Raw genomic sequence first — 17,009 nt, forward strand, 5'->3', positions numbered from 1 at the left:
CCGTGGCCGTTGCCAGCTTCGTCTGGTCCCCGTGCTGGTGGCACGTAAAAAGCACCATCCGATTGTGGCCATCTTCCACCTGTGCCGGTGGCACGTAAAAAGCACCCACTACACTCTCGGAGTGGTTAGCGTTTAGGAAGGGCATCCAGCTGTAGAAACACTGCCAGATCAGACTGGGCCAGGTGCAGCCTTCTGGCTTCCCAGACCCCAGTTGAACCGTCCAACCCATGCTAGCATGGAAAGCGGACGCTAAATGATAATGATGATGATGATGTACACCAAACACCTGTTCCATCGGTGCTTTGAAGTCAATGAAAATGCAAATCTAATCCTTTGTGAGTTTTTGAAGGAGCACTACAACATTGTAAACTGCTTGAAAATCATCAATATTGCCTGGCAGAGTGTATCAAGACTGCTGGATTCTGTGGGAAACTGGGGCCTGACTACATAACCAAAAGAGACTTTCAGGGGTTTGAGTCTGAGACACCTGTAGTCGAGGAGAGAATGTCTCTTGGCAAGTCCATAGGCCTTGAGGTTAATGATGGGGACATTGATGATCTCATCGAGGAACACTCAGAGGAGCTGATGACCACGAATTCCTGCAGCATTTGGATGCAATAGAAGAGATTGGTTCTCTGGAGGAAGCCAGTGTAGCAGAGAAGGTTTATAATAATAATAATAATAATAATAATAATAATAATAATAATAAAAACATTGTGTACAGTGCTCAGGTGCACTACAACTCATCTAAAGTGTATGTATAATCAGGTGTAGTTTCGGCGGATTTCAGAAAGCATGAGGGCCTTAAAGGATGCAGTGTCATGGCAGTCAACAACTGACGCAGGCAGTTTGTTCCATGCTTCAGCAACTCTGAGCGTGAAAAAATGTTTCCGAAAGTCATAGGAGCTGTGTTGTTTTCTGACTTTGTAGGCATGTCCACGTGTGTTAGACACATGGAGATCAAAAAGGTGTTCAGTGTTGTTGTTGGTGAGGTGGTTGATAACTTTGTGGGTGTTTACCAAGTCCATCGCCAGACGCCGGAGCTTCAGCTTTGAGTAACATAAAGGCAGTGTTGGCAAAGTGGAAGTATGTTTCTGAATTTGTAGAAAAATATCATCCTGAAAATGTAGCTACAGGTTGTGCAGCTGCTTTATTTAATGACACTGCTCTGGTGCATTTTTGTAACATTTTGAAAGGCAGGAAAAGCAGACTTCTCTTGATATGTTTCTAAAGAAACGTCCTGAGAGTGTGAAAAGTGAAGAAAGTGTGTCTAAAAGGCCTAAATTAACCCTTTCGTTACCAACACGGCTGAAACCGGCTCTGGCTCTGAGTACAAATGTCTTGTTTTCATAAGTGTTAAATTGAAACCTTCCACCAAACCTTAGTCCCAATTTATGTTCCTAACACCAGCTTAATGATAACGAAGTTATTTTATTAAATTCTTTGTTATATTTAAAGTAATTGAAAGAAACACAGAGCATCTCAAAATAAATACAGTAACGAAAGGGTTAAGCAATGTGAGAGAGAAAACACCAGAAATTGTTCTTCCTGAAGTTTTAATGGAAGGAGAGTCTCCTTGCAAACAGTAATCCTTCTCCTCCCCACTCTATCATCTTCCTCATGCACAAATCATCTCATCTTTAAGGTGATTCAGCTAATAAAACCAATTTACATATTTCTTTTGCATTCTCTTTTTTATAATTGTCATTTTACTTGTAACTACACCTTTTCTGTTTTAAAACCCGTTAAAAATTATTTTTGGGTGATTTTTGGGAGATTAATTATATTTTAGTTAATTGCAATGGGGAAAATTGATTTGCAAAACAAGTAAATCATAAAACAAGCTTGGTCATGGAATAAATTAAACTCGTACTGTCAGGTGTCACTGTATATATATACAGTATATATATACAGTATATATATACAGTATATATATACAGATATATATATATATATATATATATATATATAAAAGCAATAATAAATCTCTGAAGGAGGTATAGACAGTAACTGCACGACAATGTGAAGTATATTTGCCATCTCAATATGAAGATGTTCTCCTGGGGCTACAAGCTACAGTAACATCCACCCTTAGTGGTTAGCCATATATATATATGTATATATATAGAATAAAACTTTATATATAAAGAACGTGAAATACACGAATTGACGAACACGGAAAACAGACAGTCATTCAGAGCCTTCATTCTTCAGTCAGAAACCGATTCATCATGGCAAATTTCGGCTGAATAAGTCCCGGGGTCGAGTTGCTCGACTAAAGGCGGTGCTCCAGCATGGCCGCAGTCAACTGACTGAATCAAGTAAAAGAGTAAAAGAGTAAAGAGAGTATATATGTGTGTGTGTGTGTGTGTGTGTGTGTGTGTGTCTATATATATACATAGGTATATATCAATGGTGACTCCAGCACCTGGGATGTTCGGGCTTAGCACAAGTATAAATTTAGTAAGGTAATGTGTATTTGCAAGTTGATTTAATTTCTGCCAACACTGACTTCAAGTATTTAATTGCAGCCAATAACTCAGGTTCTTTTTATTGAGCCTAACAATTAAATTAATTTAACAATTAAGAAAAAACCCCACAAAAAACGAAAGGCTAAAATTTAGGGTAAGGGTTAGGGTTAGTGACAGGATGTCTCAGTTTTAGACGCAGCAAATGATTTTAGCTGAATAGAGGCCATTGATTGGTTAAAATTCGAAAAATTAAACTACGTTAAACTTACAAATTATAATTTTCTCAAGAAAGCCAAGAGAAAAAAATGTTTCATTTTAACCAAGCCCTTCTGGGTATTAACGCGCGTCTACGATGAGTCTACGATTTAACAAAAAAATTACCATCAATTTTTCCCATTTTTAATGCATTTTTGGCATATATAAGGGAAGTAACTCTCTAAAAATTTATTATTAAATCTCAGAACGTAAAAAGCTACAGTAACACCCCCCCCTTTGTGGTTAGCCATATTGAGATGGCTATTATACTTTACATCTCTAAAAATGCTTATATAGTTATTTCCCTTACAAACCCGAGCAACGCCGAGCGATACTGCTAGTATATACATACGTGTGTGTGTGTGTATATGTTTGTCCCTCCATTCTACTGCTTGACAACTGGTGTTGGTGTATTTATGTCCCCTATAACTTAGTGTTTTGGCAGAGGCAGATAGAATAAATACCATGCTTTAAAAAGAATAAATCCTGGGATCGATTTCTTCCATTAAAACACAGCATTCTTTCGTTTCGACGTGAAAAATTACGACACAGTACTCGGTAATTTCCGTGAGCACGTGTTGTCTTGTCAACTGTTAGTTGATGTATCAAAATGGAAAGAGAAAGCTAATGGGTTGTACATGCGTGTGTGCGTGCTTGTTCCGCTGTGTGTGTGTGTGTGTGTGTGTGCATGCTTGTTCTTGTTTGTGTGTGTGTGTTTGATCTTGCTTGTGTGTGTGTGTGTGTGTCTACGGAGTACTGTGTAGTGATTTTCCTAGACGGTGATCCAGTATGACTGAAGCAAGAAAAGGAATAAAAGAACACGTACATAGGAATAGCAACCTTTGCCCATTCCTACAAACGACCACAGAAAAGGGGACATCACTCATGGCTTTCGCATGTTTCCCAGGTTGATACAGTTACTAACTTCGAAGTTAGATCTGTTCATCACACCCAAGGAATTATTAACTGCATTTACAATCGGTGATCTTTCGTCTCTAGTAGACCTTTCCGTCGATTTCCGTAAAAAAAATTTTTTTTTTACATATGGGCTTGCGGGAACTTTTGAAGTAATATACATACATATACACATACACCGAGTAAAAAATTTCAGTTATCTCTTTCTTTCACACATTACTCTGTCTCTTCACACACACTAAGAGAAGCACTTCACTTACACAACATACTGTCTGTCTCCCACACCCCATCAAACACACACACACACACGCACGCACACACACATGTACATCAATGCTTCACATGCACGGTAACTTCAAAAGAACTTCCCTCGTCATACAATCGCTTTCTCTTAGTCTCTTTCGCTCTCATTACTTCAAAAGTTCCCGCAAGCCCATATGTAAAAAAAAAAATTTTTTACGGAAATCGACGGAAAGGTCTACTAGTGACGAAAGATTGCCATTAACTGCATTTACAATCTACTTAAAAGTCCCAATTAGAAATACGAAAACAAAAAAAAAACGACACTGTCATGCTTTTAGCTGTCAGAAGTGAAAGTAGTCAACTTCGTGTATTTACGTCGTCAGGTTTATATCTTCGTTAATTTACGCCGTTTATTTACGTACCACCACGCTGTTAGGTTTATAAAACAATTGAAGTTCAGTTTAAAGTTTATAAATAAATACATTTCATTCCACATATACACACACACACACACGTTTGTATGAATTGGTGTATGTGATCGCGGTGGTGGTGGTGGTCATTTGTGCAGATTTGGTGTGATTTCTTTTTTAAAAACTAATGAATAATGCAAGAATATATCTATATATATAAAACTCTAGTTGTGTGAGTGTCTGTCCCCTTCGATTTAGATTCCTAACTCCTCCCACATTTTGCGGTGCAGTTTAACCAAATTCGGGTATCTTATAGTCGTGATTCATATCGAGCCCGTCTGACTATTAGCGCGCGTCAACGATGAGTCTACGATTTTAAAAATAATTTAACATCATTTTTTATTCCATTTTAATGCATAAAATGCATCGTGTGTCGATGGCGGCGGAGTTGGCGTCCACGCTCACAGCTGCACCTGTTTGCTTCTCCCCCTTCCCTCCCTCGTGAAGCTGTGGGGAAGGGAGTGTAAAGAAATCAACGTCGTAATGCGTTGTGAAGGAAACCAGCGTTCTTTTAGAACAACGACTTCATGGCTTGAAGACACCAAAACAAAAATGGCTAAGAAAGCCCGAATTTATAAGGGAAGTAACTCTCTAAAAATGCTTTATAGTTATTTCCCTTACAAACCCGAGCAACGCCGGGCGATACTGCTAGTTTATTTATAAAGTTTAAACAGAACATGGAATGAAATGTATTTATAAACTTTAAACTGAACTTCAATTGTTTTATTAACCTAACAGCGTGGTGGTACGTAAATAAACAGCGGAAATTAACGAAGGTATAAACCTGACGACGTAAATACACGAAGTTGACGACTTTCACTTCTGACAACTAAAAGCATGACAGTGCCGAAAAAACTTTATTTAATTAAAAAAATATCGTTTAAAAAGAAATAAAAACAGTTTACCATAGAAGAAAACAATAAGATTAACATGTGATATCAGCTGAAGGGTCCATTTTAAGTTGTTCTATTTTTTGGGGCAAAAGTTCCACCATTTCTTCACATATTTGCAATTCATTAGCAATAAATTCCGATCCCTTTGGGTCCTTACGACAATAATCAACAATACATTTGAAACATGCAAGTCTTCTTTCAATATTTTTGATTTTCATCTCCGCATCTGAACAAATGAATTTTGTGTAAAGGTTACACCTGTTTCTTTATTATCCACAAGGGGCTAAACACAGAGGGGACAAACAAGGACAGACAAACGTATTAAGTCGACTATATCGACCCCAGTGCGTAACTGGTACTTAATTTATCGACCCCGAAAGGATGAAAGGCAAAGTCGACCTCGGCGGAATTTGAACTCAGAATGTAACGCAGACGAAATACCGCTAAGCATTTCGCCTAAGCATTTTGTGTAAAGGTTACCGACACAAAAATATGCAATTAATGTTGGATGAACATCAGATTCGTCGAGCTTATCTGGCAATTGTGCACGACCACCTTTGATTGAATGGATGTATTTCATATAATGGTCGATGCTTTGAGAGACTAATAAATCAATTTTTTTAATTGCATGTGGTGTCCTCGAAGATTCCTCGTTTTGAAATATGTTTACCTTGATGTCTAATAAACTGGAGTATGTTTCTGCAAGTTCGTACATTAATTGACGACAAACGTGGAGATAATGCTGCGCATTAAGTGCTTCGAGTAGTTTACTTAGTTTATTACACACATGTGAGTGAGAACACTTTGAGATATTTTTGGTATCTAACATATGTCAGATACTGCGAGCGCTGCTTCTGATTGGTCAATCCATGGTGATGACCCCAGGTCACGGTGACAGCGCTGCTTCTGATTGGTTAATCCATGGTGATGACTTGAGGTCACGGTGACGGCACTACTTTTGTCATTCATAAGTTACAACTAAACGTGAAGAATTTAGTTATTGGGTTAATAAAATATGGTCGTTTATTCGTGTGTAATAAATAAAATACCAAACTCATTCCCTATGGATACCGTATTTATTACAATGAGTGGCTTGTACACGTATCTAACTCGCTTTCGCTCATTAGATACGTTTACAAGCCACTTGTTGTAATAAATACGGTATCCATAGGGAACTCGTTTGGTATTCTCTATAAATCTATGCGATGCTTCTGCATCTTACATTGTCGATTTTGGTCAGTTTCAAAACACGCTAACATTTATAAGCCTTACTATGATCCCTCATTATTTCAACATAATCATTGCAATAGCTATCAATAACATAATAGTCTTTCGCATCATTTAACCACTTCTGAACAGCAATAAATACTTCTCGTGCAGACGGGAAATCTTTTACAAATTTTTCAGGCATATTTTCTTCCAGATCTGTTAATTCCAGTTTGAATCGAGCTGTGTTTTTTCCGAATTTTCGGGACTTTCAGTTTCAACAATCGGCTCCTTGTCTGCATTATGGTCAGCTTCCGATGAATTTTTTTTCTCATTTACCAAATCAGTTCTATCCAAATGTCTGATAAGATTAATAATAGAGAATTCTTTAGAGGACTCGAGAAGTGACAAACCATATTTTGCCCAACAGCGGCTGATGTCAGCTTTGCGCCGTGCAATGGTAGAGTCGTCAGCTTCCTGTAATATGTAGCAAGAACTTGCGAGGCAATGCCTTGCCATCATATAATCATCCACACTAAGATAGTATTGAGAAAGACTAGCAGCATTTATAGCCCATTCTAATGGGTTATACTGGTTTGATTCTAATTGTCTAAGTAAAATTTGGTGACAGTACTTAGCAGAAAATTCGTTAATATATAGATCTGCGCCCGGGTGGGAAAATGGAAAAGAATATGTGTAACAGGTGCAAGGCATCGTATATTGAAGGAATATGACGAAAAAAAAGCGCGCTGAGAAAGGGGAGGGGAGGGGGGTCGGAAAATTCCCATGATCAACCGTAGAGGATCCGAGCAGTAAACCTCAACACCCGGTCGCAGCAGCGCAACAGAAACCGTCTAAATACTTCTAATGCAATGTATATTCAACAAATATTGTTGGGTGGACAAACACACACACACAAACACACACACACACATATATTTACATATATACGATGGGCTTCTTAAAGGTTCCGTCTACCAGACACACTCACAAGGTTTTTGTTGGCTCAAGGCTATAGTAGAAGACACTTGACCAAGGTACCACGCAGTGGGACTGAACCCGGAACCATGTGGTTGGTGAGGAAGCTACTTACCACACAGACATCCACTCTTTCTTGAACACATCTCTTCTAAACCCTGCCAAAGCTGTTTCCCCGAACACACTTCTCAACAAAACTCATATTTTTTTGTAACTTTCAAATAAAATAATAAAAAAAAAAACCTTAATTTCATATTGATGTGGGGAAAATACTCCGAAAGAAATATTTGCAGAAAGGTGAGTAGATTCATTACACAATTCATTTCATTATGTTACCGCAGTTTAGTGAGACTTGGCTGTTATTTCTAGCATGAAAATAGCTGGCTTGAGGGGGATATATCTTTATATATAAAAGTGAGGTTGTGTGCTGTCTGTCTCCTATGATTTAGATTCCTAACTACTCCCACATTTTGCGGTGCAGTTTAACCAAAACTGGGTATCTTATAGTCGTGATTCATATCGAGCCCTTCTGGGTATTAGCGCGCGTCTATGATGAGTCTACGATTTTAAAAAAATTTACCATCAATTTTTCCCATTTTTAATGCATTTTTGACATATATAAGGGAAGTAACTCTCTAAAAATGACGTCATCCCACAACTGGACGTCCAGCAGCTGAGTGCGTTGACCGGAAGCTGGGGCAACCGGAAGGGACAGCCGTCAGGCGTGCCCAGGCAGCGGGGAATTCGGCCTTTCTAACGTGGGTCGTCGAGGTGTCAAGACGTGTTGGTCAGTTGATACGAAAATATTTTGAAAATATATGAAACGAGATGTTCACTGAACGTTAATATTATTTGAATTTATCTTTAATCTGGTCACTTTAATTTGCGTCATGGCATCGTGTATTACTCCGTGCAAGCTGAATCTGTATAGCCTATTATATACGGGCCAACAATCGCCATATACAGTTGAACCAGAATGAATGTGGCATCTGATTAATGGATACAGCGTGGAAAAATCTCGCCTTTGAATTTCACCACATTCCGATGTCAGGGGTATCAAAAAATTTTTCTTGGAATCCCTTTCTATTCCGCCAAAAAGCCAATTAGTTTTCACAAGTCTCCCCCTGTTATATTTCCTCCTAACCAAGACTGTCTCATCCATTTCAACTTCGATCCCTGGTCCTCCAATTGGTGCTTGGGAATTTGCGACCCAATGAAGGCAGACTTCAGAGCAGAAAGACCTCCAATCAACAGACGTGGCAAGCGATATATCTAAATTCTCCATAACAGCTTGATGCGACCAACCTTCTGTTTAGAAATGATTTATATACAAAAGAATTTTCCATGGGAGTAACCGACTCCGATCCAAAAAGGTGTTCTTAAATATGGAAACCGAAAAACCACATTCTGTTGCCTTTTGTCTTCTACGACGAACCATCTTCCTGCAACGAAATATATCTGTTCCATTTCGTAGAACACACGGTGAATTGCACGTTGGGCAATTCACATTTCTTGGGATTACTCCATGTTCTCGAAAAAATTCTAATGCCGAGTCATCTTTATGTTGAAATCTAGAAATCCCGTTATACAGATTCAGCTCGCACGGAGTAATACACAATGCCATGACACAAATTAAGGCGACCAGATTAAAGATAAATTCAAATAATATTAACGTTCAGTGAACGTCTCGTTTCATATATTTTCAAAATATTTTCGTATCAACTGACAAACACATCTTGACACCTCGACGACCCATGTTAGAAAGGTTGTATTCCCTGCTGCTTGCGCACGCCTGACGGCTGCCCCTTCCTGTTGCCCTAGCTTCTGGTCAACACACCCAGCTGCTGGACGTCCAGTTGTGGAATGACGTCATTTTTAGAGAGTTACTTCCCTTATATTACTTCTACTCAAGGATGCTAGTAATTGCCACCATTTTGGATGGGACTATGTGACATTGCACAAGGTTATATGGGACTTTAAAAGTAATAGATACATAGATCAGTGGAGGCAAATTATTGAGGGACTTCTTTTAGTATTTCCCTTGCATTGTCCTTTTTATTTTTAGCAAGAATTTGCATTCAGCACATGCATTGCATTATACAATAACAATCACATGTACTCCACACACACACACACATATATATACTCTTTAATCTTATTTCAGTCATTTGACTGTGGCCATGCTGGAGCACCACCTTTAGTCGAGCAAATCAGCCCCGGGACTTATCTTTGTAAGCCCAGTACTTATTCTATCGGTCTCTTTTGCCGAACCGCTAAGTGGCGGGGATGTAAACACACCAGCATCGGTTGTCAAGCAATGCTAGAGGGACAAACACAGACACACACATACATATATATATATACATATATACGACAGGCTTCTTTCAGTTTCCGTCTACCAAATCCACTCACAAGGCATTGGTCGGCCTGGGGCTATAGCAGAAGACACTTGCCCAAGGTGCCACACAGTGGGACTGAACCCGGAACCATGTGGTTGGTTAGCAAGCTACTTACCACATAGCCACTCCTGCGCCTATATATATATATATATATATATATATAATATATATATATATATATATATATATTATTTATACATATAAATGTACACTAATGTATACAACATGTGACATATATTGGATGTACATGTATGCGTATCTTACCATTTATGATGTTTCAAAGTTTTGAAAGTAAATTAGTTCATGAAATTGTAAGATCATAAAATATATTTTTCAAATTATGTTATGTCTTATATATGTTTATGTTATACATATCTGTACAGTTTAGAATACCAGCATCAGTTCCTGGGAGGATGTGTCTGCTATGCATATTGTGCATATGATCAATAATGGCTTTATATCTTAAATTTATTCTGGTCAGCTAGGTGGTAAAATGCATCAAGGGTCATGCTTGAAATTTTGTAGTTTAAATTGTTGAATGGGCATGCAAGATATGAAGGTTCCTTTCCTAATGTTCAAAAAGTTTGCTGTTGGAGATATGATGCATAATTTCCATGATACACAGGTTGCATCTGCTTCCTTGTCCCTTATATTTGCTGACCTTAGCTATGATGCTCCAATTTATTTGGTAGTTGTTGCTCGGAGGGATGTAGAGGACGTGGGTGTGGGGCCTCGCCGTGTCTTTGTTCCTACTACTGCTCCTACTCCTCTGCTTCCGCATGTCGGCGGGCTCCCTCCGCGATTTGTTGTCGTCGGCCGCGCGATTCGGGGCGGCGCGGCCGTCGCAACAGCGCTTCGCAACGATGACGGTCTGGCAATACGGGAGACGGACGATCGAGCGGCGGCGGCTCACGCGCGAGACAATGCAGGCCTCGCGGTGAGCGCTGCCCTTTCTTGCGACTCCCCGCCACAGCGAACGGTGTTATCGTGTCGTGACCGCCTCTCAACTGGACGGGCCCGCAATGTGCGTTCGAGGTGTCGATGTTCACTGAGTCCTGCAATTCGCATCAGTTCACGCGGATAGCCGCGCTCTTCATCAACGCTCTTCTTCTTTGAGGTTCCATACCATATTAGACAAGGACACTATATGCTTTTTATTCTTATCTCTATACAAAGTCAAGTGCTGCATGTATCTTTCCTTGTAAGTTGTTATGGTCCCATCCATGTCAGTCATGTTAGCCTTGTAAACTAATTCTTTTTTCTGGCACATATTATTCAAAGGAGTTATTGGGAATCTACAATTACAATATCAATGAGGGGTATTCCTAATGCCATTATTCTTAGTGATTGAAGATCATTGAGCCTATGTTGACTGGGAGTGGGGCAATTATAACTAACTTTAACCTTGTTTCTGTTAAAGGTCTGTTGATATTTGTATATCAGAAATCATCTAGCTATATTTGTAGCCATGTTCATGCTGTATGGAGGATTATACCACAAAACTTTCCTACATCTGACTCTCTCATCAATACATACATTCATACATGCATACACGCATTCATACATGCACACACACATACACAGGCATACACGTGCACATATTTATATATATTACGTAGGAAAGTCAGTTCTGTTGCATTTTTGACATGATTCCCTTGATGGTATGTTTTCTGTACTTACAGTAAAATAAGTATAAATTTTTTCTTTGCAAATTACTTTTGTACTATAGTGGTTAAATTTTACCACTTTTGCTTGGGAAATTTTTCTCTCACAGTTTCTCCTCAAACTGAAAGACTAAGTTATATCAAAATATTGAGCTCCTGAAAACCATAGTTGGGGTAAAATCCAAAGTAAACTGCACAAGAATTATCAAAACAGTTTAATTCAAGTCACACTTCAATCATTTTTATAACTGGAAGAAGTGTCTAAACTTGGTCAATGGGTCATTCATCATCTGGCTACTTTTCAGCTTAATCAAAATGATGCCTTCTGCTTGTCTTGAGTAGTCTTGCTATCAAAACTATGCTGGATAGAATCATTACAAATAATGAAAAGTGGGTTGTTTATAATTATATCCAAGGAAAAGGGCAATAATTAGCACCCAATGAAAAGGGGGAACTCATCCTGAAACCAGGACTACATCCAAAAGAAGTTATACTCTGTGATTGGTGGGATACAATGAGTTGCCTGTTATATTAAACCGAAACAAAGTTAATTTGGAAAAGTATTGTTTTCAGTTGGTGGCATAGCACAAAACTTTGCAGAGAAAAGCACCCTCGTGGGTCAAGCGTAAAAGGGTGTTGCTTATACATGATAATGCAAGACCATATGTTGCTCAAGTAACTCAAGGAAAGATTATGACTCTAAACATGGAAGTTTTACCTCACACTACTCTCTTGATCTTGCTCCAGCTGACCATCATATTTTTCTTTAGATCATTGCAACTTTATTTAGAGGGAAAACATTTTATTAATTTTGAAGAGGTTAAAAATGATATTGAGTGTTTCTATGCTTTGAAATCTAAAGAATTTTATGCCTGAAGGACTCAACAATTTGACAAATAGATGGGATAGAAGTCATCAGTAATGAAAGGAAATATTATCTTGACTAATTATATTAGTTAAGACCGTCATGAAATGCAACAAAAATATTTTTTTTCTATTTATATATTCACACATACAAATATGTGTGTAAAATAGACATCCATGCATCATATTTAATGCATATACACTGTTGACAGTTAGTTACTGCAATTTTTGTATCAGATAAAATCTCTTACTCTTTACTCTTTTACTTGTTTCAGTCATTTGACTGCGGCCATGCTGGAGCACCACCTTTAGTCGAGCAAATCAACCCCGGGACTTATTCTTTGTAAGCCCAGTACTTATTCTATCGATCTCTTTTGCTGAACCGCTAAGTGACGGGGACGTAAACAAACCAGCAGCGGTTGTCAAGCAATGCTAGGGGGACAAACACAGACACACAAACATATACACACACATACATATATATATATATATATATATATATATACATATATACGACAGGTTTCTTTCAGTTTCCGTCTACCAAATCCACTCACAAGGCATTGGTCGGCCCGGGGCTATAGCAGAAGATACTTGCCCAAGATGCCACGCAGTGGGACTGAACCCGGAACCGTGTGTGTGCTGTGTTTAAAGATACTATGGAGACATAAAATTGGCCCAGCAGTTGCTAGTGAGAATGCTAGATGCATTTCAGCCTCGTCAATGACGTGCTCACAGTTAACCACATGCCTAGACAAACTCTGTTACCTCCAACAGCTGTTCACTATACCAATGATTCTTATCCTTCACTGTTCCCCAATACTGGAGGAAACAAATCTTATCTCAGCCTGTGGTTGATTGTGAGTACATGTCATTAACAAGGTCCAAAATGGCTGAAATGCATCTGGTGACCTTGCCAGCTGCTGCTGCTGCTGGGACAATTTTTGTCTCCCTCTGATATGCATTGGGTTTTAACACAGCATGTCCATAAGAGAGTTTGCAGTAATTTGCTTGTCAATGGTGTATATACATCAAGTATGATACATGGATGGTGGTTTTAATTTAATACTGCTTCAGTTGTGTTCACCAGATTATTTACTGTATATCTTTTATCCTTTACTTGTTTCAGTCATTTGACCGAAGTCATACCGGGGCACCACCTTGAAAGGTTTTAGTCAAACAAATTGACCCCAGAACTTATTTTTTTAAGCCTGGTACTAATTTTATTGGTTCTCTTTTGCTGAACTTTTAAGTTATGGGGACGTAAACACACCAATTGTGAAGAGGTGGGGGTGAGGAACAAATACAGACACACACATATTATAAATACAATGGGCTTCTTTCAGTTTCTATCTACCATATCCACTCACAAGGCTTTGTTCAACCTGAGGTTATAGTAGAAGACACTCTGCCCAAGGTGCCACACAATGGGACTGAACCCAGACCCATGTGGCTGGGAACCAAGTTTCTTACTACATGACCAGTTATAAATCATATATATATATATATATATATTATATATATATCATCATCATCATCATCATCATCATTTAGCGTCCGTTTTCCATGCTAGCATGGGTTGGACGGTTCTACTGGGGTCTGTGAAGCCAGAAGGCTTCATCAGGCCCAGTCAAATCTGGCAGTGTTTCTACGGCTGGATGCCCTTCCTAACGCCAATATATATATATATATATATATATGATCACTCATAGTACTGCACTATTTGAGCATGAAATCTGAAACAGCTCACATATAACTTGGGTATTTGTTAAATGACATAATATATATATATATATGTGTGGTAAGTAGCTTGCTTACCAACCACATGGTTCCGGGTTCAGTCCCACTGCGTGGCACCTTGGGCAAGTGTCTTCTACTATAGCCTCAGGCCGACCAAAGCCTTGTGAGTGGATTTGGTAGACGGAAACTGAAAGAAGCCTGTCGTGTATATATATATATATATATATATGTATGTGTGTGTATATGTTTGTCCCCCCAACATCGCTTGACAACCGATGCTGGTGTGTTTATGTCCCCGTAACATAGCGGTTCGGCAAAAGAGATCGATAGAATAAGTACTAGGCTTACAAAGAATAAGTCCTGGGGGTTGATTTCCTCGACTAAAGGCGGTGCTCCAGCATGGCCACAGTCAAATGACTGAAACAAGTAAAAGAGTAAAAGAGAGTATATATTGGATTGTCAGATAAATTTGTTCATTTTTTCCCCATTTATTCTGATCTTTTCCAGTGTTATTTGAATTAATGGGATAAACATTCTTATTGTAGTGATCTGTTTTCTTTTTTAGCTCTCTTCTTCCTCTCCAACTTTTATGCATTGTTTTGAAATTTGAATTAAATTTACATCGTTTGAAACATATTTGTGTATGTGCGTCTTATATTGATGTTGGAAGGCAGCCACGATACAGCTAGAAATAAGAACAAATGTTTACACTTTTAGCTCATATATTTCAATATTTTAGTTTATAAAAGCTCCTAGTCATAAATGTGAAGTGAACTGACTAGGCCTTTTAGTAACTGTAATATCATCATCATCATCATCATCATTTAGCGTCCGCTTTCCATGCTAGCATGGGTTGGACGGTTCAACTGGGGTCTGTGAAGCTGGAAGGCTTCGTCAGGCCCAGTCTGATCTGGCAGTCTTTCTACGGCTGGATGCCCTTCCTAACGCCAACCACTCCGCGAGTGTAGTGGGTGCTTTTTACGTGCCACCCGCACAGGTGCCAGACAGAGCTGGCAAACGGCCACGAACGGATGGTGCTTTTACGTGTCACCAGCACGGGGGCCAGGCGATGCTGGCAACGGACACGAACGGATAGTGCTTTTTAACCCTTTAGCTTGAAACTGGCTGTATTTTTCCTGATTTAATGTTCAAAATGGCCAGATATAGCCTCTCACATCAACCATACAATATCATTCTAAAAAGTTATCTCATCAAGATCTCAAAGCCACATGGTAATGCATGATTAATTCAAAACAATGTGAACAAGCATTACTTTCGATAGAACGTGAATGCTAAAGGGTTAAAGAGTAAATTTTCGTTCTTATTCCTGTACTTCTAACTCTATTGCTGTGGTTTTCTAAATCACTTGATTCTATTTGACAATGTTTCAAATAAATTAATTTATTCTACCGGTGGCACGTAAAAAGCACCATCCGATCGTGGCCGTTTGCCAGCCTCGTCTGGCACCTGTGCCGGTGGCACGTAAAAAGCACCCACTACACTCATGGAGTGGTTGGCGTTAGGAAGGGCATCCAGCTGTAGAAACATTGCCAGATCAGACTGGGCCTGGTGCAGCCTTCTGGCTTCCCAGTCCCCTGTTGAACCATCCGACCCATGCCAGCATGGAAAGCGAACGCTAAATGATGATGATGAATACATATATCAAATGACATCTATTCTTCATTACCAATTACTTAATGTAAATTTTAGCTTGATAAAATGTTATTTCCAAGTTTTCTATCATTCCTCAGTTGTGGTTGAAGATTATCTGTTATTCCGAGTTTCTACATCACAACAAAGGAAACCACTTAACACTCTAATCTATATATATAAAGCTGAAGTTGTCTGTGTATGGTAGCCTTCAACTAACACTATCTCCTCCGAGACCCTGCGGCGCAAGTTGTCCGAAATTGAGAGCATGATAGAAGGCGTGCTCTTCATTCTGTAGAAGATAAAATTCAAATTGGACCATGTTAAGACCAAAAATGATTTACATCAAAAAGGTGCTTTTTTTCTATGAAAATCCCTATTTTTTATGACTTTTTGACTGCTGTGTCGCCATTTTTCAGCGTATTTCAACCAGAAAAATGTTCACTTAAAGAGAATAACAAGCTACATAATGCAAATTTTTTACTTTTCAAAAATTCCAATTCTAAAGGGTCAAAACAAACCCGAGCAATGCCGGGCAATACTGCTGGTATATTTTAATACTGGATCTCATAATATATTGTCTGTTGCTCTGAAATCTACCTTTTACATGTAATACCAGAGACACCATATAACTGAGTACAGAGGAATTTAAGTGAAGTACAGTCCGCTGTCACTCTTGAGCAAATATAGCTTGTTAGTAAAGAGCTCTCTCCCACCATTCTTAGTTTACTTACCATTGAGGCGCAATGGCCCAGTGGTTAGGGCAGCGGACTCGCAGTCATAGGATCGTGGTTTTGATTCCCAGACCAGGCGTTGTGAGTGTTTATTGAGCGAAAACACCTAAAAGCTCCACGAGGCTCCTGCAGGGGATGGTAGTGAACCCTGCTGTACTCTTTCACCACAACTTACTTCCTGTTTCTGTTGTACCTGTATTTCAAAGGGCCGGCCTTGTCACTCTGTGTCACGCTGAATATCCCCAAGAACTACGTTAAGGGTACACGTGTCTGTGAAGTGCTCAGCCACTTACACGTTAATTTCACGAGCAGGCTGTTCCGTTGATTCGGATCAACCGGAATCCTCGTCGTCGTAACCGACGGAGTGCTTCCATCACCCTTGATCCAATATATCAACAGTAAGGGAGCAGTCAAAGATGTGGCAGCTGGAAGGAGAGAGGGCTGTACCAACATGTGGCTGGTACAGCTCTCTCTCTCTCTGAGTAGATTGGAGCACCATGAAATGATGTGCTGTGCTCAAAGACACAAAA

General features: G+C 39.2%; 1 protein-coding gene across 1 annotated transcript; it reads right to left on the bottom strand.

The window, feature by feature from the left end:
• Nucleotides 1–5,221: 5,221 nt before the first annotated feature.
• LOC115212283 (KIF-binding protein-like) lies at nt 5,222–9,187 on the bottom strand. The gene is given in 6 exon segments (XM_036503153.1): nt 5,222–5,505; nt 5,697–6,023; nt 6,442–6,505; nt 6,508–6,700; nt 6,736–7,115; nt 9,163–9,187. Coding segments are annotated over 6 exon segments (1,215 nt in total). The 3' UTR covers nt 5,222–5,279.
• Nucleotides 9,188–17,009: the final 7,822 nt, after the last annotated feature.

The sequence above is a fragment of the Octopus sinensis genome, linkage group LG5, assembly GCF_006345805.1.
Source record: "Octopus sinensis linkage group LG5, ASM634580v1, whole genome shotgun sequence".
In the NCBI taxonomy this organism is placed as follows: Eukaryota; Metazoa; Mollusca; class Cephalopoda; order Octopoda; family Octopodidae; genus Octopus; species Octopus sinensis.